The 26,234-nt window shown below is 47.3% G+C and overlaps 2 protein-coding genes and 1 long non-coding RNA gene across 4 annotated transcripts in view; 2 read left to right on the forward strand and 1 right to left on the reverse strand.

Moving 5' to 3' along the window:
* LOC121448101 (E3 ubiquitin-protein ligase RNF169-like) overlaps positions 1–7,866 on the forward strand; it is a 49,488-nt gene extending 41,622 nt beyond the window's left edge. Inside the window, exons 5-7 of one of the 2 annotated variants that reach the window (XM_041651795.1) lie at positions 1,106–1,205; positions 1,733–3,372; positions 7,229–7,866. In XM_041651795.1, coding sequence (XP_041507729.1) covers positions 1,106–1,205; positions 1,733–2,911 — 1,279 coding nt within the window. In that variant the 3' untranslated portion in view covers positions 2,912–3,372; positions 7,229–7,866. The remainder of the gene's footprint in view (positions 1–1,105; positions 1,206–1,732; positions 3,373–7,228) is intronic. The other variant, XM_041651806.1, reaches the window with a different exon arrangement.
* Positions 7,867–9,914: 2,048 nt separating this feature from the next.
* Positions 9,915–26,234, reverse strand: part of LOC121453475 (X-ray radiation resistance-associated protein 1-like) — a 69,557-nt gene continuing 53,237 nt past the window's right edge. Inside the window, exons 12-19 of the mRNA XM_041660286.1 lie at positions 24,452–24,577; positions 20,852–20,945; positions 15,508–15,623; positions 13,244–13,585; positions 11,630–11,828; positions 10,866–10,981; positions 10,617–10,722; positions 9,915–10,343 (exon numbers count right to left, since the gene is read on the reverse strand). Of these exons, the coding sequence (XP_041516220.1) occupies positions 10,084–10,343; positions 10,617–10,722; positions 10,866–10,981; positions 11,630–11,828; positions 13,244–13,585; positions 15,508–15,623; positions 20,852–20,945; positions 24,452–24,577 (1,359 nt within the window). The 3' untranslated portion in view covers positions 9,915–10,083. The remainder of the gene's footprint in view (positions 10,344–10,616; positions 10,723–10,865; positions 10,982–11,629; positions 11,829–13,243; positions 13,586–15,507; positions 15,624–20,851; positions 20,946–24,451; positions 24,578–26,234) is intronic.
* LOC121453482 overlaps positions 10,707–26,234 on the forward strand; it is a 30,934-nt gene continuing 15,406 nt past the window's right edge. Inside the window, exon 1 of the long non-coding RNA XR_005975014.1 lies at positions 10,707–10,732. This is a non-coding gene — a long non-coding RNA (uncharacterized LOC121453482). The remainder of the gene's footprint in view (positions 10,733–26,234) is intronic.

The raw sequence follows: 26,234 nt of genomic DNA on the forward strand, positions 1-26,234 counted from the left end.
AGGAGCCCAGGACCTGCCTGTCCCCACCTTCCTAGCATTAGGATTGCAAGTGGTCTTTGAAATCAACCTCAGTCTTCTATAAAAATTCAGAAGCTAAGAAAAGTCATATTTACTCATTTCTGGCATCCTCTAGGTAGGATTACGTTAATTTCGTATCTGCAAAGTGTGAACCTTTCTCCTATGGAAATGACAAGTCTCCTTCGGTTTGACAGTATCTGTAGACTCTCCCTCTGGACTGTAAGACTCTTAGAAGGAGTGAGACTGGGTTGTTTCCTTTCCTTGCCTACACCTAGTTTCAGGAAGTTTTTAAAATCCTGGTCAAGGAATTTCTGGGTCCTTTAGGCTTTGCAGGTCCTGGGGAGGAAAAGAAAGCAGGATTGGATGGCTGCTTGACCCTGGAGGAATACAGAAGGGCAGGCAGTGGGCAGGCAGTGGGCAGGCGGCAGGTAGTCGTCATTTGTTCAGTAGACGTTTTGGAAGTGATTCAATGCCCTCTTCTGGCCTCCTTGGGCACCATGTGTTATACAGTATACATGCAGGCAAACCACCCACACAAAAAGTAAGTATAACAAAAAGTATAAAGTCATAATACAAAAGATAAAAATCATGTGTTCTGGAAAACTCGGGAAACTCAAATGTAATGAGTTAGCAAGAGACTACACTTAATTTTGACTACCTAAATAAAAACACAGAGCATTGTGGTGCATCTTCCTAAATGCTTCTTTTTTGTTTTTTTTCTTTGTTTCATTGCTGCCTTAGATTGCTTGCAGAGAGGTGTGGGTCTGATAGGAAGAACAGGTTTTATTTGTTAGGGAACTGTATACTGTACACATCTTCTGAGGGAGGTATAGGGAGGTAAAATACCCCCACTCTCTAAGCCTGGCAGACAGCCGTCTTCTCTGCCTCACTCGAGGCAGGGTCTGAAAACAAGCCTGAACTAAGTGTCCTGTCTTTCTTATTGGTGTTTGGTTAATAAGTTAACCTGTTTTCTATTATAGCTACCGAAGGGTTGTCTTTCTTGGTGAGTGGCTTAGAATGGTAAGAGACTGTCATCTTTTCCTAAACTCACGTAGGGGCTAATCGTAACTAAATATTCTTTTTATAGGAAGCTAAACACCAAGGTGCAGAGGAGTCAGAGCTGCAGTGACACGGTTCAGGACCGAGTGAAGAGCAGGCTCAGAACTGCTCCACCCAACAGAGCCAAGGTACACCTCAGCCTCAGGCTCACCCAGCAACACACACATAGCTTCCCCTGCACCAGGCAAAGTACGTTAGTTGCACAGGATTAGGATCCTATAGACAGAGATGAAGGAAGAAGGTTCAAATTAGTAGACAGAGTTGGGGGGTATTACACCATTATAGATAGATACCTTTTAAGTAGGTCTCGGTGAGACCCATCTTCAGATTTTAATGTTTCTAATTCCTTAATGTGTGTGTATGTGTTTTAAGCTAGGATTTCCCTATTTTTTTAAGGTACACTTTACCCTTCTCCCTTCCTTCCCCATCTTCCCACCATCTAAAGGATTTATGTAGAAACAAATACATACATGAGAGAGCTGGAGGGATGGCTCAGCAATGAAGAGCGTTTCTGCTTGCAGAGTACTAGACTCACATCAGTCAGTTGCTTCCCATAATTCTAGCTCCAGGGGATCCAACACCCGCTTCTGGCCTCTGTGGACACCGGCACATGCATGTGCACACAGACACACATGATCTTTTATATTTCTTTCAGGTCACAACTATAACTCCAGGCTCCACCCCCATTATTGGTGTTCTCTTGTCCACTCAAAACAACCGCTGCCTCTCAGCTCCTGACTTAACCATAGAAAAGCGCCTGCCCTTCAGCTCCCTTTCATCCTTGACTTCTTTGCATAAGCCAGAGCGCTCTATCAGCCCTGAAAGCAACGACAGCATCTCTGAAGAACTAAACCACTTCAAGCCCATCGTCTGCTCACCATGCACCCCTCCCAAAAGACTCCCTGACGGCCGTGTGCTAAGTCCTCTCATCATCAAGTCAACACCTCGTAACCTGAACAGAAGCCTGCAGAAGCAGACTTCCTACGAGGCTAGTCCACGGATCCTCAAGAAGTGGGAACAGATCTTCCAGGAACGGCAGATCAAGAAGACCCTTTCCAAAGCCACTCTCACCTCCCTGGCCCCTGAAGGATGGGAGGAGTTACCAGGCTCTGAAGCTATTCATTCTAGCAAGGAGAGGCCGCCTCTGGCTCTAAGTACAAAACTGTCCAGAGCCCAGGTGCTCTCAGAGTGTGCTGGGCCCACATCTACTACCCTTGAATATTTCCCTTCTGTTAACCAGACAAAAGCAGAACAGGACTGTGTTAGAAAAAGGAGCCATGAGGTTCCAGTGGAATCCTGCCATTCCTCAGAGTACAGAGTTGTAGCCAGTGGGCCTTCTTTGGAAGGGGAGCAGTCTGAAGACTCAAGGTCCACCCTAGATGCCACGTTAGACAAAACTTGCACGAGCACAGTCATGAAGACTTCAGCAGTTAATTCAGTGCTACCCAAAAATGATGTTTTGGGTGGGGTCCTCAAAACAAAGAAACAGCTGAAGACACTTGGTCATTTTGATCTGGCCAATGGCATTCTGGTTGACAGCCTAGGAGAGGAGTCAATTCCTTCCTTGCGTAGGGGCCGGAAAAGACATTGTAAGACCAAGCACTTGGAACAAAATGGTGTTAAGAAACTGCGACCACCCAGCAGTGACATGGGCCTGGCCCCCAAAGACCCAGGACTGCTTGAGGTGGGGCGGAAATGGCAGCAGGAGGATGCGGGCCCGATGGCTATCCAGTCACAGTGCATATTTGACGGTGAGAGGCGGACTGTGAGCCGGCGGAAAGGAAACATGGATCAGTATCTCTTACGGTCCAGCAGCCTGGCTGGGGCCAAGTAGCACTTACTGAACAATGTAATGTTACGGCTTCTCAGAGGCCTTGGCCTCAGTCATTTATCCAAAAGAACTAGCTGAATGGTCTCACTTTGAGTTTCTTTCGATGGCAAAACACTGTCTAATACGGTTCTGAGGGGCTTCAGGACCTTGGTAATCAAAGCCAAGGGTCTGTATCTTGGGCTCTCTAGGACCTGGGCCATGCTTCTCACCCCCCGAGTGAGCCAACTCTGAAGGCTGCCAGGCCCAAACCTGGCAGCACCCACTTGGAATGAGATTGAGATTGGCCTCATTCATGAACGTGATGGCCAGAGTGAGAGACGGCAGGGAGAGAGTACCTTCTCACACTCGTGAGACCCCCCAGCTTCTTACGACAGAGTAGTGTTTAAGTCAACCTTGCAGATAAAGATCCACTCTTCAGAGACAAGCAGTGCAGTGCTTGGGAAGATCCGAGATGAACAGCACAGGTGATCATGTTCGTCTGTCTTCCCTGTGTGACTCTGCATACCTAAATCAGTTGAGCTTAGAACCTTTGCTTCTCCACAAGTTAATTTGCATTCCCTGTTTAAACTATGACATTTGACTGATGCTGTGATTGACACCTGGTCTTCTTGGTATCAGCTTGATGAAGCTGCAGTGCAGGTGTTGAGGTTCTCAGCTGCCGAGTGGTGTCGCCCAGGCTGACCACTGTGTCTCCTGGATTCTCCACAACCACAGGGTGCCTGAGGGCATGCCTGCCAGGGCGGCCTAGGGACTGGCTGGGCACTGGGTGTGACAGTGCAAAGCCCCCCGCGGAGCAGTTAACATTGCTGGGATGTAAACGGTAGAACTGCGGTGGCTCACCTACCCCGTTTACAGGCTCTGCTTCCCTAGGAGTCCTATCCTGAGACAGCTATAAGGTTTTCTTACTACTTTCCACTTGGCAATGGCTATCTGAAATTTTGGTCTAAAAATCATGAAAAACTTGCCCCAGAGTCAGGCAAAGGTCAATGCTGAGACTCCCATACTGTGGAAACAAGGTATCTAGCTGGATGCAGCTGGTAAATTCAGTCCCATGGACCTTTGGGGTTTATTTTTCTTAGCAGCTGACACCATGTGTCTTTTGCATCCCTGGTGGTGCTTGGTGCTTCTGCCTTTCTGGGCTCAGTGAGAATAGGGATTCTGATAGGATTTTAGGGACTCTCAGGTGGGCTGGCGTTCCCTTTGTATGAGCTGTTACCATAGTCATGTGACTGGCATTTTAACAGACCTTCCAGAGCTTCTATACCTACCCTATGCAGTCTCCCTTGAAAGGTCCCAGCAGGATACTGCGTAGTTCTCCAGTGAGTTGCCTTTGATCAGAGAGTTTCTGAAACAAAGTGTAGAAATAGCTAGAGGATAACCCCTCCTCAGTGGCTGAGAGAGGTTACCTGTAGTGCTGTTTCCTCGGGGCAGATGTCAGTTTTGGGGATTGTAGGAGACAAAACCTCAGATTTGGAATTAGCCCAAAGGTGGTTGAAGCTCCTAGGGAGGGGAAGGAGCACATGGAGTCCCAAGAAAGCTGTCCCTTGGAGCAGACAGAGCTCTTTCTCTGCAGCTCAGAACTGACTATTCCCGGGGATGCTGGATGTGTGTGGCCATCGCCGAGATAGGTGGCTTCAGGGGAGTCCTGGGGTGTGGTGTGTCTCTAAAACATGCGGTAGTCTCGTTATACTCATACCACTTTACTTCTTATGTTAGTGCCCAATAGGAGGGCTGGCCCTGGGCTGCAGATACAGGAGATTCCATTAGAGAAAACTTGGAAATTTTTGCCATTTCATATATTTGTTTTATGATCTTAGTTATTATTGGAAGGCTAGTCTTACTAGGTAGTAGCAAAGACACTTATTTTTCCACATGTCACCCTTTTATATGCCATTGGCCATTAGAAAAACACTTTCAGTTGGAGTTAATTTTTGGTTTTGGGAAAAAGAAAATATTTTTAATAGATGAGAAATATATATTTTAAATATCCCCCCTGCCCCTAGTTACTGCCTTGACTCTAAGAGTGTGCACAGCAGTGATGACAAGCGTACCTGCAGGTGCGGTGCTGCGGAACAGTGTACACTGAGGAGGAAAGGCTTCCTTTTTAGTCCGCTTAGCTTCGAAGGTGGGAAAACTACTGAAGCACTGCATGCAAGGTGCTCTCGCATGTGGTCACTGGAGCCCCTCACAGCTACAGCTGTTGACTCGGGAGAACTGGTGGGCTAGAGGGAAAGACATCACTTCACAACCCTCGTTCTGCTGTGCTCCTTCTGTATGTGCATTCCGCTTGTTTTCTTACTAGAGTAAGAGGAGGGTGAGTCTTTCTAAGAGATGTGCCATTCCTCAAGAGGGTTGGTAGCCCTTCTCCAGAAAGGTAACCTTAGTGACATTCCTGAGTAGCTGAGTACCTGTTGGGAGAAGTCATCTGGACCAGATGGATTGGTATCAAGTCAGGGATTATTCAACCAGCAACTGACCTCTATCCCTTAGTTACCTCTTGTCTAGGAATTCTTTCCTAACTGACCTTATTTGTTAAAAGAAACAAAACAAAAAATCCAAAACTTTCTTTTGTGGGGAGAGTATACTGGTCATAAATGTCCCTTACTATTTTTTAAGGTAAAATGCCCCTCAGAGAGTAAAGCTATTTCATTAATTATTGTCTGGTTACAAACTAGCCACTGACTAACATGGGCAGCTGCTGATTGAAGGCTGTGTTCATTCAGTAGGCGCATTTGAGCTCTTAGACCACCCCACCCTGTGCTGGACCATAGGATAGTCCCCGTTAGGAGGGGGGCGTGTCTAGTGCACTGTGCGTGCCCGTGTGTTCGGCCAGAGAGTGTGTTAATGATCTCTGGACAGCCATTTCCTCTGTAGCAGAGAGAACTAGCACTTAGCCTGCCACCAGCAACATTTCCCACTCCTTGTCAGTATTTATGAGCTGGTTAACTCTGCCTTTTCCCGCTTCCTAAGTAACTTTCTCAGGGAAGAGTGGATGTTCTGCAGTGGTTATAGAACAGTCACCTGTTCAGAAGCTGCATTTACATCAAGTCCTAAGAAATGAGGCAGGTCTGGATCACTGGCAGGGCCAGAGAAGCCCATTCTTCATTTTAGTGATCTCCTAATGCATTCCCCAAGCTGACCTCTCACCAGAACCGGCAGTGACCTGGGGTTTCTTCTTCCTAGCTTGTCACTGAAGTGGAGAGCCATCAGGAGACGGTAGAGGCTAGCTCATCATCGTGGGATATTAAAGCTGGACCAGCCCCAGCCCCACTTTAAATGAAGACCCACTGTTCTGGTTTCTGCTGTAGTTTTTCTAGGGCAGAATAATAGTGAAAGTCACACAATTTGTGAATGAAGGGGACACCCAAGTGACAGAGGTTTTAGAATGGCTGTTTTGTTTCTTTCAATTAAGTTGTACCTATATCCCCTGAATATGTCCATAATATACAGAGTACTTAATAGGGAAAACCCCATAGTGTGAACTAAGTAATAAGTGGAATTTTGTTGTAGTTATTTTAATTACAGCCTTTGCTGTTTCTTTCAGAATAAAATTCCTTAGGGTCTTACACCTTTCTTAGCCAGCCCTTTGCTCCTCAACCATAGGATGCTCCCTAGACTTAGCGTTTAGAGAGGATGGAACTGGTTAAAGTCTCATGACCCAGGAGGGTGTGAGGACTAGGCTGCTGCACACATTTTCTTTGATGACCCAGAAATGCACCTTTCACCATAGCATTCTGAAGACTTCTGTAGAAGACATGTAGGAAGGAACACACAGAGGTGTCAACTTAGTCAAAGTGGATGGTGGAAGAGGCACCAAAACCCATGTGACCAGACTGCTCTGTGTTTGCCAGTTTTTCTTCTGAGGGGCAAATATACTCTTGTGTCCCCTTTGGGGCGTCTCAGGTCCAGAAGGAGTTAGACAAAGCCATGCTAAGATCAGGTTTGCTCCTCTCCCTTCCCTACCACCAAGTATGAGCAAAAGACAGTGCAGGCTTCAGTGTTGAGCTGTGTAGGGTGTAGCCTTCTGGTGCCAGATTCTTGTAGCAGCCGTCAGTTCTCCCTAGCTGCCACTTGCCCTCCAAGCTGAGATTCCAGTTTGCATCAGACATGACCATCAGCCCTAAGCTCCAGCAAAGCAAGAAACAGATACTATGCAAGACAAGTGGGTGTTCTTTTTCTCCCTTCTCCCCTCTTCCCCCTCCCTCTCTCTCTGCACCTGATACACTGTTTACTCTTAGCTGTACAGATATAGTTGTCTTAAGAGCCAAGTACCAAACCTTTCCACCTAGAAATATAAAATGGTTGTCTGTTTGGTTTTAGGCAATCTGCTATAGCTCCTTGTGATCTGGTGGTTGTGACTTACTCAACCTGTTTACATTAGGATTGGAGAAGGGGCCCTGCATCCTGGTGGACTGCCACTGCTGTCTGTAACCCCTTGACTCATAAAGAGCCTTTTGACAGAGGACTTGGGACAAGGTATGCCCTGTCAGGGATGCTTTTCGCCACAGTGAAATGGTGTGGAATTGAGTGGGAGGTTGTACAACTAAAACAGAACCAAAGTGCATTCTTCATGTGTATGCGCCTGTTCCAGGCGAGGCCCAGGTTGGAAATGCAGTAAAGCAGACTTATGAAAGCAAACAGTCTACTTCTGGTTAGTCTCGAGAGACCTGCGTCTGACAGTGTGGACTAAGCTCAAGGCAGGTGTTTGGGTGCTGTCCTGGGGCAGGGAGGTACCTGGGATGGAAAGGCACTGGGGTGCGGTCTCCACAAGGAATAAGTATACCTTTTGATGTATTCTAATGGACAGTATTTAGTTTCCTGACCTCTTGTGATCATCCCTACTTCTCTGAAGACACAGTTTGCATAAAGAATGACTTGTGGGATGCCATCGTCCTTGCCCCTTACAGCTGTACTTAGAAATACGATTGTTAAACATACTCTTCTTTGGAACCATTGCTCAGAAAGACATAAAAAAAAAAATACCTTTGACATGAGTTTTTCACTGAACATAGAACAAATGTTAACCTGTTTCTCTTAAACTCAGAAAATGAACCTGGAAGACTCTGCAAGCCCATGTGGGACCTTCGAAGACCTTCAGCCCAAGGCCTTCAAGGGAGATTTGAAAAGCCAGCGGAGATTTGAAAACAGTACTCGGTCCCTATAGTAGCAAGATGCTCAACGCACTGTTAATTCCCCTGTAACTAGGTATGGTGGGTGTCCTCCTTTACAGATGGGAACTCCAGCACTGGCAGTGCAGAGCCTAGGTGCTGGGCCCTCTGACCCCAAAGCTGCTGGTTACCTCTTGTACTGCTGTAGCCTCAGATAACCTTGCAGTGCAAACCTCTACCACTGGCCTTGGAGAACAGTATGGCTCCAGTTGCTGTCTGGACTGGAACTGGTTGGGCAGGTGACAGGTGTGAGCATAGTCTGCTTCTCCATCTGTGGGTTCTGATTGCTCACTAGCATTCTGGGTGACTAGACGATTCAGTTTGAGTTTGTGGAGACAGCAGGATCAGGAGTTCAAGGTCATCCTGGGCTACATAAAATTCTGTCAGAAAATACAAAATGAAAACCATGAGCCATCTTACCAAGTCTTACTAGAGTAGTAGCAGAGCTGGGGTACAACATAGTGGCTTCCTGCTAGGGTTCAGTCAACATTTTGTTACATGTATGGAAAAGGGGGCTCATGCTTGAACTTGCTGTCTATGAAAGTAGCCTGTGGGGTAAGAAGCCAAAGTAAGGAACTCAGAATGATCAGAAACTTAGCAAGGAGAGGCAACCAGCTTGTTCAAGGGAGAGAAGGTGGTGCTTGGCCCAGACAAGTGTGCCCTCTTTGGAATGCCCTCACACTGGTTAAGGGACTGCCATGGGGGTACAGAGAGCAGACCTGGAACTGAGGGACATAGGCAGTCAGGCTACATAGTCCATTGTAGCATAACCATTAAAACTGCCATCCTTCAGAGTCTGAAGAAGCTGGGTTGGAACAGAGTGTGTGTAGGTAAGCAGGTAATAGGGTCCATTCTTGAGAATATGTGGCAGGAACACATCTGGCGAAGGGAGCAGTCTAGGAGGGTCTCAAGTGGAACCTGGTGGGTTGACAGTGTCACTGTCAGGGTGGCTTCTCCTAACAACAAAGGGAAGATGGACACTTAGAAACTCCTGAAAGTCCATTCTAGCAAGCCAAGCACAAATGCCCTGAATGTGGCTGCTGCTGTGGGTCCCTGAATTACCTGTATCTGTCAGACGTCCAAATGAGCTAACCACTTTGTCACCTGGTGTGGCCTGCATAGTGAGGTACATGCACATGGGCATTGACTATGATCGCAGCTTAGGGTAAGCACTTTAGCTATTTACATGCCTGTGAAGTTGAGTTCAATAATGTGTAAATGGTTGTGATTTGGATTTGGGGCGTCTACCTTGCTGAAGGCCAAGAAGCATTCTTCGACCCCGGGGACTGCAGCTCTGATGCCCCAATCTGAAGTAGCCGTCCTCAGGAGAGAAGTCTTAGGTCCCACACAGCATAGCCCTGTTGGACTTCTCCAGACCTTCCTGGGTTAGGTGCTGCCTACTGGGCACACACCAAGAAAGCAGCAACCCCAGCCCAGATGTTTGTATTCCTGTCTTCAGCTTGTGTCCTGGATTATGGGACCCTGGGAAACTAGCTCCTCCCCCTTCTACCAGCCATTATCTCAAAAGGGACCATTCCATCATCTTTCACGCTCACAATGGAAAAAAGCTTCCTCACGGGAAATCTGTCTGCCTGGCCTGGGTCCTCTGCTTTGGTACCCTGCCTCTTGCTGGCTACAGCCCACTTAACTTCTGAGCTTTCTGTGCTACTTCTCTGTCTCAGCACTTATTGAAGCTGTCACGAGCGACTCAGGTGGGTTTCTCATAGCCCTCTGGGATGCAGGAATCAGTGGAGATTTTTCCTTAGTGACACCACCACTGTGGCCCTGACCTGGCTTCCAAGAATACTTGGTACCCACTGTATTGCTCTATGCATCACTCTTTATTGCTGCTGGGCCAGCCACCAGGTGTAGCTTGGCCGGGCTCGGAGGCGAGGTCCTGCCGAGCTCCACATGCTGACCACGGAGCGAAATGGAGTCCAAGCCCTCTCTGTTCAGGGCAGGGCATAGTCCAGGGCAAAGAGCCCCTGGGGAGGGCGGTGTGAAGCTCTACTCTTTCGAGTCGCTGGCCGTGGGCTCCTGGCAGAACTCGTCCATGAACTCGAGGAAGCGGCCCAACTTGGGCTGGCCTGCGCTCAGTGCGCGACGGGTGGGCGGCCTGGGCGGCGGGCTGGCGGTGAACACAGTCCGCAGCGAGCTGCGCACCAGCTGCCTGTAGCGCGCGCGGAACTCCTTTAGCAGCCGCTTGGCCTCTCGGTACTGTTTCCGGTTCACCAGGCGCTGCTCTGCGCGCCGCTGCAGCACCGCGCCTGCAGGGACCAGAGTGGACAGGGCCAGGCTCGCCGGTTCCTCAGGCCCAGAGATAGACAAAGTATGTTGGTGTGTGGAGGCAGTACAGCCCCGACAGTGGGAAGTCATGCCTTAGTTCAAAACCCGAAGGTGCCCGGTGACATGGGAGCCTCGTGCCTGTCCTGCATACACTGTAAAGGGCTTGGGAAACCCCACTTTCCACATCCTCCCTCCTAGTTTCGTACCAGCCCTCCCTAGTAGACACCAGCCTTGATGGGACAATGGCACCATACCCAGTGGAGCTTCAGTGACGTTCCGAGGGTCCCGCATGCGAATGAGGATGTCATCCAGCAGCTGCGCTTTGGTCTTCCGTAGGGGTGGTATTGGTATCCTCGCAGCCTGGCACAAGGTAAGGAGGTCTGTCATGTCATGCACTCATAGCGACAGGCAGGGGGCAGTAGGGAGTCCTGGGAAACGGGCCTCAAGGTCCCAAGGTGGAGACCTCAAAACTCAGGAGCACAATCAGTGGCTGAGGTGCTTACCCGCTTCTCTTTGGGTATGTAGGGTTTCTGGAAAGTGTCCAGCCTGGGCTTGGAGGAACGGCAGACAAGCGGCTGCTTCAGCATGCGGTGCAGGGCCTGCGCGTTCTTCTGGATGCCTAGCAGAGAAGGCAGAAACAGGTGTCGTCCCTGACCCTGCTCAGTGCTGGGAAAAGAACTGCAGAGCCCAAGAAAGCCATTTACCAGGGCTTTCTGATCTGCGGCCTCCCCACCCCCACCCCAATGCTTCACCATTCATTGCAAGAAATGTCCCTGTGAGCTCAGAGCCTGATGTGGGAAGACTTTGGGCCTCACAGTGATTCCATAAACTCGGGGGTCACATGATAGGAGTGACTCCCAGGAGACTGGCTCCCAGCAGGCTCTTTGGGAGGCACAGATACTGTTGTCACATCAGAGTAAATAGAATCATAGATGAGAGGGCACTGCCTCTGCTGCCCCAAACCAGGTGGGGAGGGTTTGGGATGGTCTTCTGGGCCTTAACAGAGGCTGGTGAGAACTCAGGAATCTGGCTTTGTTTGCTCATTAACCCTTCTCTATGAGCAATTTTCCACCCAGGCTGACTGGGCTAATCCAGGCAGTCTTTGAAAAAAAAACCCATGACCCAAAGCAGTGAAGGTTCAGCAAAGGGCAGTGTGATGCTGCCGTGTACTAAGAACCCCCTGGCAGACAGTCACATGGAGTCAGCATCAGCCTTGGCCTGGCGTGGCCTGCTCTGGGCTGAGAGGATGTCCCTAGCCCTGACATACCCTTCGGCTCCACAAAGGTAGGATCAGGCTTGGCTGTGAGCAGCTCCTCATAGCCATTATACTTGTTGGACATAGGGGCAGACGGCTGCTTCCGCCGGGTCCTCTTTGCCTCTCTGGGTGCAATTAGTGGTCTCTTTTTTGCATTCTCCTTCGCCTCTAACTTTTCCCTGTGGACGGTGGAGGATGGCAGTTCATTCACCTGTGCCAGGAAGAAAACACACTCACTTGTTTCCTGCCCAATCCCAACATGAGCTCTGCACAGCTCATGTGTTGGGCCCTCATAAGGGAGAGCTGAGGCATGGAGGAGGCCGAAAGAATAGGTGGTGTGTGCAAACAGGAGCAGGCCTGGGCTCCCAGCCATGACAAAGGGCAGTGGCTGCAGCAGTCAAGGAGCAGCGTGCACACGTAAGAGCAGCGCACCTGACAAGTGGCCTGGTGCTGAGCAAGGCCCGGGAAGGACCGTCGAATGCCACGCTCAGGGTGCTTGTTTTATATTCTTATTCTCACTTTGAGGTAAGCCAGGAACATTTTGACTACCCAAATAGTTTTTATACAGTACAGGACGCCCTACCCATGTAGGGATGTTCCGGGGGACCCTGCCAGTTCTTCTAGCCTTATAGAGGTTGAACAATCTTTACATGAAATGCCCAGGAGAAGAAGAACGTTTATATTTTAGAATATTTACATGACAAGATGAGATGCCTTGGCACAAGACCCAAGTCTACATGTAAAATTTGTTGATGTTTTATGTATATTTTAAATACATAGCCCTAAGGTAATTTCATATATCTTCAGTGATTTTATGCATGAAACGAAAATTTCATGATGTGGAATTTTCCTCTTGTGGACATGTTGGCACATAAAAAATTCAGAATTCAGAATTATCTGGGATTTGAGTCATTCACATTGGGGATTTCCTTTCTCTACACCACCAGTGGTTCTCAACCTTCCTAATGCTGCAACCCCTTTAATACAATTCTTTGTGTTGTGGTTACCCCCAAGCATAAAATTGTTTTTGTAGCTACTTAGTAAGTATAATTTTGCTACTTATGAATTATAAGTATGTAAACATCTGTGTTTTCTGATGGTCTTAGGTAACCCATGTGAAAGGGTTGTTTGACCCCAAACGGGTCATGACCCACTGGATATTCATAGTTCCATTTGAATTTCTTCCCCTGCACCACACTTCCTGTTCTCTTTGCCCATATCTCTACCTTGCTAGCGTTTCCATGGCCCTCCTGGTTTGGAACAGAGGCATCCTTCCTCAGGCCTGGTTCCTGAGTTCCCCCAGTCTCAGCACAGATGGCAAGTTCTGTTCCTGTCAGCTTTCCTTTTAGACCATAAGCACCTCGAAGATGGTACCTGTATCTGAGCCACCTTTGTTCCCAGGACCCAGGGCAGCATGAGAAGGGAGGTAACTTTAGCAAAGGTGCAGTAGTGACAAGCCTCTGCCAACCGGCCAGCACCACATCCCAGGAAGATCCGAGGTGCTGTCTGTGCCACAGGGCTACTAGTGTCCTGTGAAGCCCCTGACCAGAGAGTGCAGTGCAGGTGGCTTGGTGCAGGAACCTGTGGGCACTGCAGCCAGAGGTGGAGGCAGCTGGGGACAAGCACCTGAGTCAGGAAGATGGACTCCGTACTCTTGGCATCATCATCTGATGGGTGGTCTGGGCTCAAGAGGCCAGCTGTACGGCTTGGATGGGACACGGCCTCACTGTGTACGGTGGAGTCAGAGCAGATGGGAGGCATTGGCACAAAGGTCCGGTGAGTTAGGGAAGGGCCTTCTGGGCCCTCAGTAGCCAGCAGTGCCTCATGAGAGGTGTTTTCGATGGAGGGAAGTTCCTCAGCTCCCAGTTCTGGCTCTTGCATAAAACTTGAAGGAGGCTTGTCTGTGGTCATGCTCAGGTGATGGGGGACCAGAGAATGCCTTGGCACTTTGGGGACGTGGGTTTTCACCTGAATGAGAGAAAGGCTGGATTAGATTGGCTCTCTAGATGAGCTGCATGGTGAGAGCAGAGTCTGGGGAGGCAGGAGGGCCACATGTGCCCTACCCAGAGGACACAGCGTCACTGTATACCACCATGGTGGCTTAGTGGGGAGGGCTCTTGCTGCCAGCCTGGAAGGTGAGAAATGGCTCCCACAAGTTGTCTTCTGATCTCTTGCATGGCTTCTGTTGCTCACGTGAGAATCTTATAAAGTACCTAGGAACGAACAACTGGCCTCTTTCCCAGGTACTTGTCCCGGGCTCTAGGCCTCACATCAGGTCAGTGCCACTCTTTAGGGTTTAACAGATGCCTCTCTCTCTCCTCAGGGATTTCTACAGGGATGGGGTGGCCGTTTCCCTAAGCCGTGTTTCTCAGGAGCTGTGGAATTACTTAGCTGGCAGGGCCAGTTACCGTCTTTCCTGCACTGTCTTCCTGTGTAGGGGAAGGGGGAGCGGAAAGAGGGAGGAGGCTGTCCATGCCTTGTTGTCTAGGTTTACAGACTGACTACTGGGCACTGTACTTAGGAGCACGTGGATTCCTTGTGAACAGGGCAGACTACTCCCCACCCCTTCCCTCTTCCACAGGGTGAACTGATGGTCTTCATTCCTGCCTCACTGGGGGCTGACCCCCTGCCCTGGGGGCTAGGCTGGTATAGCTGCCTCTTGTGTGCTCACAGGAAAAATTCTTCAGTTTTCCTCCTGCCCATGCCTTTGTCCAGCGAGTTGAGGAGAAAAGTCCTAGAACTGGCCTGCATGTGTAGCTCCCCTTCTTGGCACACTGCAGACAGGCTGCTGTCTCAGCTGGTGTCAGGCCTAAGCCATGTTCTAGGGCCAAGTTCTGTGTGTGCCTAGATGTACCCCAGTGCTTTGTTGTTCACAGCTGATACTCAGATTACTCAGAACCTTAAAAACAGGAGGAAGGGCAAGGGACACCCTTAACCCAACGCTAACTTGTATCTCGTGAGCTGGTGCACCTCTCTGAGCCTGTTTTCTTGGGAGAAGAGTGAGGACAGAGGTGTGAGTGCCCCGTGGAGTACCAGCCATGGACGATGTAAGAGACAGGCATGTACCCAGCATCAAGCTCACTAACATCCTCCCCCCCACCCCCGCCCCAGATGGTAGATGCACAGGGAGGTGGTAGATTCTCAGAGCATGCCACAGAAACCCTAAGAATGTCGTCTATTTCTGGCTTTAACCCTTGCTCTGCTCCTCTGGGGGCTTAAGAGCTTCATTAACTGAAGCTGCCACAGATGAGGTGGCAAGGGACAGATGTGTCTGTGTTAGCAGACAGGCACTCTTCACAGATTTCCTGAAACTCCTTTAGATCAAGAGATGTTAATTACCAACAAGGTCCCCAGAGGTGAATCTAAGAGCCCACTCGGAGTGAGAGAATCCAGCCTGCCTACGATGGGCTGTGTATCTAGTTCTGGCCACACAGAGCTGTTGCGTGCACCAGGGCCTTGTGTGACTAAGGTCAGTGTAGTTTCATGGCTCCTTCCCTTTAAGCAGTTCTGTGAGGCCCAGAGCTGAGATACCAGCCACTCAGATCAAAACTCTAGTCAAGTTCAGACAGCTGTAGATAGTGAGGGGTCCTAACTTAAAGGCTGATTTCTCCCCCACTTCTTCGCTGGCCCTAGTTTTTCTATAAAATTAGGGGATCACTGACTTAGTGACATCCAAGGCTCTTCATTCTCCCTCTTCTTCTTGAGGACTCTCCGTCTTAACACCCCTGCCTCTAGCTCTGTCTAACAAGAAAGGAAGGCACAGGAGTCAATGGAGAGAGAAGTTCCAGGTTCCAGTTTTGGCTGGGGAGGGGTGTTCTCATACCCAAGCCAGTGCGCATGTTAAAACAGGCTCCACCTTCCCCGGGTCAGGGTCCTGTTGGAAGACTTACCTTTCGTGATTCCTTCCGAGGTATCAGAATATGGTGTTTCGCTTTTACCAGTTTCCTCCGCACTAAGCGGATGCCCAGACGCTCCTGGAGGAAGCTCTTTAGCAGTGGTGGGATCCCTGGTGTTGTGGAGGAAAACAAGATGATTGACAGTTGGCTGTGTGTTCATATTACTTTGTATGTGTTAATGTAATTGTACTTCTCTTTTCAACCCTAGTTATTCCTAGTCCATAAGCAAGGAAAGTGACACCCAGAGGCTGAGGTGACAGTGTAGCAAGGTGTTCCAGCAGACCCAGGGCTGGAGCAGACCTCCGGCTGGTAGAGGGCCAGAAGATGGTGAGCACTGCAGCAGAACTGCATTCAGAATGCTGGCAAAGCTAGCTCTGCAGCTGTGCCAACTCCAGATAGAACTGGAAATGGGACCACAGAGCCCTGCTCTGCAACCAGGGTGCAGCTTATAGAGCTAATTGCCATAGCATTTCTTACCTTAGTCGAACGAAAAATCCTAGGCTATATACAACTACGAAAAGGCCCAAACATCGTAGGACCCTACGGAGTTCTTCAACCATTTGCAGATGCTATAAAACTATTCATTAAAGAACCCCTACGCTCCCTAGCTACTTCTACAACCCTATTTATTATTGCCCCAACATTATCTCTATCACTAGCCCTAAGCCTATGAATTCCAGTCCCCGTACCACATCCCCTAGTTAACCTAAACCTGGGGATCCTATTTATTTTAGCCACATCAAGCCTTTCAGTGTACTCCATCCTATGATCAGGCTGAGCATCCAACTCCAAATACTCAATGTTCGGGGCCCTGCGAGCAGTGGCACAAACAATTTCATATGAAGTAACAATAGCAATTATCCTCTTATCTGTCCTTTTAATAAATGGGTCTTTCTCAATCCAATCCCTTATCTACACACAAGAACCATTATGGCTCCTAGTCCCAGCCTGACCCTTGGCCATAATATGATTTATCTCAACTCTAGCAGAAACAAACCGAGCCCCATTCGACCTAACAGAAGGAGAATCAGAATTAGTTTCGGGGTTCAATGTAGAGTATGCCGCCGGACCTTTCGCCCTATTTTTCATAGCCAAGTACATAAATATTATCCTAATGAATGCCCTTTCAACAATTGTATTTATAGGCCCATTCCATGATTTTACTAACCCAGAACTTTACACCATAAGCTTCATACTAAAAACCATAATATTAACAGCCCTTTTCCTATGAATCCGAGCCTCCTACCCACGATTCCAATACGACCAACTAATGCACCTCCTATGAAAAAACTTCCTACCCTTAACTCTAGCTTTCTGCATATGACATATCTCCACCCCAATCTTCATAGCAAGTATTCCACCATACACCTAGAAATATGTCTGAAAAAAGAATTACTTTGATAGAGTAAATTATAGGTTTAAACCCTCTTATTTCTAGAACAATAGGAGTTGAACCTATCCTTGAGAATCCAAAATTCTCCGTGCTACCCATTACACCCCGTTCTAAAAGTAAGGTCAGCTAATAGAGCTATCGGGCCCATACCCCGAAAATGTTGGTTTAAACCCTTCCCGTACTAATTAATCCAATTACATTTACAATTATTTATTTAACTATTGTAACAGGGCCAATAATTACCATATTGAGCTCCAATCTATTTGTCATATGAATTGGACCAGAGATAAACTTGCTAGCCCTTATTCCACTTATAATCAACAATTCCAACCCACGCTCCACTGAAGCAGCGACTAAATATTTCCTCACACAAGCAACCGCCTCAATAATCCTCCTCCTTTCTCTATCCTTATAAACATCAAACAGCCAGGCCTATGGACATTCCAACCCGAAACCAACAACACTATCATAACAATAACTTTTATCTCCCTAGCAATCAAGCTAGGCTTAGCCCCCTTTCACTCATGACTTCCAGAAGTCACACAGGGTATCAAACTTAACGTAGGACTCATTCTTCTTACATGACAAAAAATCGCCCCATTATCCATCCTATTCCAATTCTATGAACTAATTAACCCTAATCTACTGATTTTATCAGCCATTATTTCAGTATTAATTGGAGCATGAAACGGACTTAACCAGACACAAACACGAAAAATCCTAGCCTACTCATTCATCACCCACATAGGCTGAATAGTCTCTATTTTACCATACAACCCATCACTAACAACCCTAAATCTCCTAATCTACATCATTATAACTGTCCCCATATTTCTTATCTTCCACGCCCACTCATTTACGTCAATCACTTCCATGTCACTTATATGAAATAAAATACCAATAGCCCTACCTATAATCTCATTAATTTTATTATCAACAGGAGGACTGCCACCGCTCACAGGATTTCTACCTAAATGAGCTATCATCACTGAACTAATAAAACACAATAACTTATCTTTAGCCACATTAATAGCAATAGCCGCCCTAATCAATCTATTCTTTTACACACGACTAATTTATTCAACCTCACTAACCACCTTCCCAAGCAATAACAACTCCAAAATATATATTCACCAAGACCATACAAAAAGCAACAACATGCTATCACCAATAATAATCATTAGCACACTGATGCTTCCCCTGTCTCCCTTACTTCTATAGCAGAAGTTTAGGGTAGTTAGTCCAAGAGTCTTCAAAGCCCTAAGCAAACCCACAAAGTTTAACTTCTGATAAGGACTGCAAGACTACATCTTACATCTAATGAGTGCAAATCAATTGCTTTAATTAAGCTAAATCCTCTACTAGATTGATAGGACTCAAACCTATAAACTTTTAGTTAACAGCTAAACACCCTAATCTGGCTTCAATCTACTTCTCCCGCCTATCAGAAAAGGGGGCTGGAGAAGCCTTAGTAGAATCAGTTCTCTACACCTTCGAATTTGTAATTCCATGTGATTATCACCTTAAGGCTTGGTAAAGAGAGGCTTTATCCTCTGTGCTTAGATTTACAGTCTAATGCTTTACTCAGCCATTTTACCTATGTTCATTAACTGCTGATTATTCTCTACCAATCATAAGGACATCGGAACCCTGTACCTATTATTTGGGGCCTGAGCAGGGATAGTAGGGACAGCCCTTAGCATCCTAATTCGAGCAGAGCTTGGTCAACCAGGCGCCCTATTAGGCGATGACCAAATCTATAACGTAATTGTCACAGCCCACGCATTCGTAATAATCTTCTTCATAGTTATACTAATGATAATTGGTGGCTTCGGCAACTGACTTGTCCCACTTATAATTGGAGCACCAGATATAGCATTCCCCCGAATAAATATAAGTTTCTGACTTTTACCCCCATCATTTCTCCTCTTACTGGAATCATCAATAGTAGAGGCCGGAGCAGGAACAGGCTGAACTGTTTACCCTCCATTAGCCGGCAATTTAGCACATGCTGGGGCGTCAGTTGACCTAACCAATTTTTCACTACACTTAGCAGGTGTGTCCTCAATTCTTGGGGCAATTAACTTCATTACTACAATCATCAATATGAAACCACCAGCTATAACACAATATCAAACCGCCTTATTCATCTGATCAGTCCTAATCACTGCTGTCCTTCTACTCCTCTCCCTCCCTGTTCTAGCCGCAGGAATTACAAAACTTCTTACAGACCGTAATCTAAATACCACTTTCTTCGACACAACTGGAGGGGGCGACCCCATCCTCTATCAACACCTGTTCTGATTTTTTGGGCACCCAGAGGTATATATTCTTATTCTCCCTGGCTTTGGCATCATCTCCCATATCGTAACCTACTACTCAGGTAAAAAAGAACCATTCGGATACATGGGTATGGTCTGAGCTATAATATCTATCGGGTTCCTAGGATTTATCGTCTGAGCCCACCATATGTTCACAGTAGGACTTGACGTAGACACATGAGCTTACTTTACATCGGCCACAATAATTATTGCCATCCCAACAGGAGTAAAAGTCTTTAGCTGATTAGCAACCCTTTATGGGGGTAATATCAAATGATCCCCTGCAATACTATGAGTGCTAGGATTTATTTTCCTATTCACAGTAGGAGGGCTGACAGGTATTGTGTTATCCAACTCTTCCCTAGACATTGTCCTTCACGACACATATTATGTAGTTGCTCACTTCCACTATGTTCTTTCCATAGGTGCTGTATTTGCTATTATGGCCGAATTTGTACACTGATTCCCACTATTTACAGGGTACACACTAGATGATATGTGAGCTAAGACCCACTTCACCATTATATTCATAGGGGTAAACATGACATTTTTCCCACAACATTTCCTTGGTCTATTAGGCATACCACAACGTTATTCCGACTACCCAGATGCTTACACAACATGAAATACAGTCTCATCTATAGGATCCTTTATCTCACTAACAGCAGTTCTAATTATAATTTTCATAATTTGAGAAGCCTTTGCTTCTAAACGAGAAGTGCTTAATGTGGAACACGCTTCCACAAATTTAGAATGACTTCACGGTTGTCCCCCACCATATCATACATTTGAAGAGCCAACCTTCATTAAAGTAAAATAAGAAAGGAAGGATTCGAACCCCTAAAACTGGTTTCAAGCCAGCACCATAGCCTCTATGTCTTTCTCAATGAGATATTAGTAAATAAATTACATAACTTTGTCAAAGTTAAATTATAGACTAAACTCTATATATCTTATATGGCTTACCCATTCCAACTAGGCTTACAAGATGCTTCTTCACCTATTATAGAAGAATTAATAAATTTTCATGACCATACACTTATAATCGTGTTTCTAATTAGCTCTTTAGTACTATATAGCATTACTCTCATACTGACAACAAAACTTACTCATACTAGCACTATAGACACCCAAGAAGTAGAGACTATCTGAACCATCTTACCCGCCGTAATCCTGATTCTAATTGCCCTACCTTCCTTACGAGTCTTGTACATAATAGACGAAATTAACAACCCAGCCCTCACAGTAAAAACAACAGGCCACCAATGATACTGAAGCTATGAATACACAGACTATGAGGACCTCTGCTTCGACTCATACATGATCCCAACCTCTGACTTAAAACCCGGAGAACTTGAATAAGGGTGAGAGAATTCAAAATGCCCAGTTTTTTTTCCCTCTTGAGTTACCTTGAGCAGACCATAGCCACTGTGAACTTTTATTTCCACCAAAGTTCTTGAGGTTAGTGCCTGTTTGCTGTGGCTGCTGTGCTCCCCTCTCCAGGCAGACAACCCCCTCCCCTCCTTGGCCTGCTCCATCCCCACCTTAGCTTCTAAGGCGAGAGTGAGGGTTCCAGGGCTAACACTGAGCGCTGGGTTGGGGGACAGATCCGTGGCTGCCATACCTCGCGTATGCGCTACCAGAGGGTTGTTGTGGAAGACAAGCTCACAGAGAGAGGGGAAGAGAGCTGCTGGCAGGACAGCATCCTCCTTTGCGATCTGGAACAAGGGCAGGAGACATGTTAGTCAGTGCTCCCCACCCAGGTAAGGATGGCTGCAGGACAGATGTGAGAATGATGGACAGGAGGCCATGCCTTATCCCTGCACCACTGCCTGCTCAGGTACTCTTGTCTAAAGATTCTGTTACCACTGCTTTATTATATGAGAGCTTTGCCTGCGTGTATGCCTGTGTGACACATGTATACAGTGACCTCAGAGGCAAGAGGGTGTCGGATCTCTCTGAACTGAATTACAGTTGGTTTTGAGCTGTAGGTGCTCTCCAGCCCTCACTGCTGCATCTTTAAGAGTTAGAAATCTCTCTCTTATCCACACTGAACATATCCAGAGTATGAAGGATATTGGTGGCCAAATAATCAGAAGCATTTGTCTCAAAGAGCCTTGAGGGTTGGCACAGACGGCACTGGCTGTGGATGCAGATGGTCTTCCTCATGGCAAACCTGCAAACCCCAGCATTCCGTCAGCAACACTCCTTGGCACTTCTTTCCATTGCCCTAGGCACCAATGGATCAGGTGAAGAGCACCAGAGGGCAGGGACCCACTTATCAAATAGAATGAAGCTGAGCCACGGCAAGGGACACCATATCATGGCTGGACATCTCAGGACTGGCTGGGGCCAGGGGCTATAGTGCTCCTGCGCACTTGGCCTGTAAGTGGTCAGGCCAGACTGCATGACAAAATTCACACAAGCATTGTTAAGCAGAGTAGCTAGAACATGGGGACAGCGGTGCGTTTCAGAGGAGCCCAGAGTGCAGTTGGACACAGGGACACAGAGGAACAAGGGTGGCAGGGGAAAGACAGACTCTTTAGATGGCTACTGGATCCTCACTGGACTGCACTGGAGTAAATGCCTTCTCATGGCTGGTCATCCAGCTATCCCAGCACTTGGTTCTCGAGATTGCAGGCCACTAAAGTTCATGTGAAGAGCCAGGCAGTAAGAGCTGGGACACAGTCTCTGCTCCTGACTCAGCCCTGGACAATCCATGAGCAAATTTAATTCCATATAATTTTAACACATCATGAAACGCTATCCTTGTTGAATGTACCTGAAAATATAAAGGCCACTCAGTCCAGAGGCTGCAGCAAGCCATTGGCTCACTCAGTTTCAATAGATCACCATCTTGCTTGTACTCATATCACCTCTGCAGAGCTAAGGGGCAACAACAGACTGATCTATCATCTGGCCTTTATTTAAAAAAAAAAAATGCTGGGTTTGGGGATGAGGCTCAGTGGCAGAATGCATGCCTACCACGCTGAAAACACGTTACCAAAAAACTTGTGGGCCTGTGCGCTAGAGCCCAGAGAAGGAGGCTCAGTCTCCAGGCTTGCCTGTGGTGTGTGTGATGGTGGCCCAGGACAGCACAGGGAGAGGCAAGCACTACAATGGGATATGTAAATTAACTCAGTCAAGATACAAGATCCTGTTTATAATTAAAATACGAAGGAAGCTGAGTGGCACCCAGGGCATGTGGTTGCCCTGGGTGATGCCAAGCCCTAGCTGAAAGGCATGGACTCAGGGCTAGCTGATTGGCAGGCAGAATCTGATCCCAGGCTAGCTGCTCCCTATGGGGTGAGTCAGATGACTTCAGGGGCACAGTCAGGTTTCAGTGATAGCCTCCAATTTCTGTCCAACCCAATATAACAAATCTATGAGCTATTAAATACTGGTTAAAGTTTGAGTTAAAATGACTGTTTTGCTTTTGACACAACACTTCTAAGTGAACATCTGGGGAAGAGAACTTTTCTGTTTGGAGGCAGAATTGGTTTTTAAAGCTTGTACCTCTGGTAAACCAAACACTGGTTTTGAAACATGTATCTGTGTCTGTGGTGTGCTGCGAGCAGCATTCATGAAGTCTTAGTGCGCACTGTGCATCGTGTTATTCTGGATGCTAAGGATACGTGTGTAAGTAACACACAGCATAACACTCGTACCAGGCAACTGACGAGGGGGCCACAGTGCCAGGAGTTAACTGTCATACAGAAATCATGGTCAGGACACAGGAGCACTACCCCACCCCAACAAGAACAAGCCAGGCAAGCCACGTCCCAACTGTTGTGAAGCTGGCAGAAAACTCTGGCTCACCTGTGGTCTTTGCCAGGGCTGCGTGTGCTTTAAGGACTAATTAACTAAAGACTGCAATGAATTGTTAAAATCAAACTGTGGTCAGAGCAAGGCAGTGAGGCTCCTGAGGATGTGGCTATGGTATGTGATAAGACCACAGAAAGCTTCGTCGTGGGACAGCACCATGTGTAACGTGCCTGGGGGAGAAGAGCTGCCCTTGCAGGAGAGGTTCCCTGCTGCCCAGAAAGAACAGCCAACCCCCAAACCTGGCATCTGGGAAAGGGAGCACTTGCTACTCCTGAGGTGGAGTAGAAAAAGCACCTGGGTCCTGCACAGTAGAGATCTGCTGCCATGGGGGCAGCACGGTAGAACCACGAGAACTGCTGTCTTGGAGAGACAGGACCACAGTGCTGCCCAAGGCTGGGGTTGGAGCCCATCTTGGGCTGGCAAGTGCCAAGGAACAAGCAACAGTAGTCTGCTAGGAAGCAGAGAAGCTAAGGGGATCAGCCAGAGATGCAGGGACCAGGGGGAAGACTGAGAGCTGCAGACGGGAGCAGCAGAAAACCACTCTCACAGCCTGTAGTCTGAAAGGGATGCGCTTTAGCACAGAGACATAGGCCACAAGTGCAAGGGTAGAGACATAGACTGATGCCCACGGAACCCACAAGTCAAAGACAAAACCACAGGGAAAATAAATACGTTAGGTGAACGAAAAACATGGGCTGGGCGTAGCTCAGCAGATGGACACGTGTAGTGTGCATGAGCGCTTGCATTTGTTCTCCAACAAGAAAACAGCCAAGGTTCTATACATAGAGAGGAAACAGCCGAAGTCAGACACATGGACTTTTCAATCTGTTGTGTTCCCCCAACCCCTTCACCTGATGAAACTCGATGACTCAGATCTAAGTTCAGACACCAATTTTCCTTGGCCAAACATGGGGTCAGACCCGGTAATCATACACTGTTTCACGGTGCTGTGTATTCCTCATAGCACCAACCATGCTGACATTGTGACTGCCTGTCCGGTGTCAGTCTCTCAGCTGACAAGCTCTGAAGGCCCATGACTTTTTCTTTTACACAGTCTCTCTTGCTCAGGCTAACCTCAAACTCACCAGGCAGCTGACCTTGATCCACCTGCCGTGTGGCAGGATCACAGGGATGTGCCACCACACCTACTTTATGCCACACTGGGCACCGAAACCCTGGGTTTAACACATGTCGAGTGTACTCTATCAACCAAGCTCCAGCCGTAGTCTGGAGGTCTTCAAACGTGTACCCCGTGTCTAGCACAAAGGCCAGTACATGGCAAGTGCCAAATAGCCTTCCCTGCCTTGATAACCAGAGCCATACTATGCAGGGAAGAAATTGCTGGACTTCACATCCCTTCCTCCCATCCGTGCCCCAAGGAAACATCAAAAGCGGTTACCTTGTTGTAGGCCAGGCTAAGGTATCTTAGCTCTGGGAAAGGTGGGGCCAGCGTCTGGTTCCTTGCTTTCAGTGACTTCACAGGAAGAATCTCAAATACGGGAGGAAGTGAACATATCTTGGCTGTCTTAGAAGGAAAAAAGTGAGAGTCAAAGTGTCACAATGATTTGAAAAAGAAAAAAGAAGCTGAGGCTGGCAGCAGTCAAATGCCCTTTCTATTGGGTGCAGTGAAAAGACCTCTTTGTGAGTCTGGCCAAAGGGACATTTGGGGTCATAAAGGCCAGAATTCTGACTCCACATTCTCTAAGGTCACACGAGCTAATTCTCCAGGGGCCAAAGTTCCAATTTCAAGTTCCCTGGGGCCACAGAAGATAACAGGAATGTTGTAAAAAAAAGAGGCTCCTGCCCTTCCTCCAGCGGTGAGGCAACTTGGCTCTGGCTAGCCCTTCTGTGCAACTCAGCTGAAATTTCCCCGAAGGTAGAGGAGGTATTTACACTGATAAAGGCAATCAATCAGTCGATCAATCAGTTGTCTTGGCTAGAAGAGGGAGGGCAGGAGGGGACTGAGTGGGGAAAACTCCTAACCCCTAGGCCCTTAGCCCCCAGTTCTCATTCAGCATAGAGCAACAACTAAGACCCAGTGACCAGAGCCAGGCTCAGCCTGATGACAGGATGCCTCTTCATCTAGACCACCTGTTGTTGGCAGAGGCCACTCAGCTTGTTCATTGCTCAGCCCCAAAATAATCACACAGAAACTATATTATTTGCAATACCTTTTGGCCAATAGCTTAAGCATGTTTCTGGCTTACTCATATCTTAACCCATTTCTATTAATTTGTGCATCGCCACATCGCTGTGGCTTACTGGCAAGGTTCTGGTGCATCTGTCCCTGGCAGTGAATACATGGCATCTCCCTGACTCCGCCTTCTTTCTCCCAGAATTCAGTTTAGTCCCCCCCCCCCCGCCCTGCCTAGCCCTGCTATAAGCCTGAAAGCAGCTTCTTTATTAATCAATGGTAATCACAGCATACAGAGGGAAAACCCACATCACCTCCCCTTTTCTGTCTAAATGAAAAGGAAGGTTTTAAATTTAACATAGTAAATTACATATAACAAAACAGATATCAAGCAAGAATTATACTTATAATATATCTACTTTATATTTTATCATAACTAAAGAAACTATCATTATAACTATTTAATTCCATCAAAGACTCCAGAAGGATATAATATTACCTAAGTTAACAGGAAGTGCATTGTAAGCAACTTCCAAAAATTCTAGAATTGACAGAGACATTTGGCTGCCTGGACAGTCACCCGAAGTTCTTCTGTACCATTGGGACATCCATCTTCAGCCTACTGGCCCATAGTATCCAGCAGACTTTTCCATGAAGCAGGGAATTTCAAAGACTATTCCACCTATATTGGGAGTTTCTCAGTCACTTTCTTCTGTGTCTTGTTGGATGTCAGGCAGATTCTTCCATTAAGCAGAAACCCTGAAAGATTGTCTCACCTTTAAGCAAGTTCAGCAGTCATTTCTCTGTGGGTCCTGCATGTTCAGTCAAGCAGTCCAGGCAAGAGCAGTTTCTTGCTCAAATGGCTAACAAACTCCATGAGGAGCCTCTTTGATGTCCATCATACTCTTGAAGTTATTGGTGCTGCCAGGAGCAGATGTGTCTCATTGTCATGAAAAGTCCTAAGTTCTTAAAACATTTTAAATGCCATATTCTGTAGTGTTTAAAAGGCTTGAAGAATGCCTATCCATCTGAAATACATCTCTGTACA

The sequence above is a fragment of the Microtus oregoni genome, unplaced genomic scaffold (assembly GCF_018167655.1).
Source record: "Microtus oregoni isolate MIOR12 unplaced genomic scaffold, Mior012 000000F_ref0000247, whole genome shotgun sequence".
In the NCBI taxonomy this organism is placed as follows: domain Eukaryota; kingdom Metazoa; phylum Chordata; class Mammalia; order Rodentia; family Cricetidae; genus Microtus; species Microtus oregoni.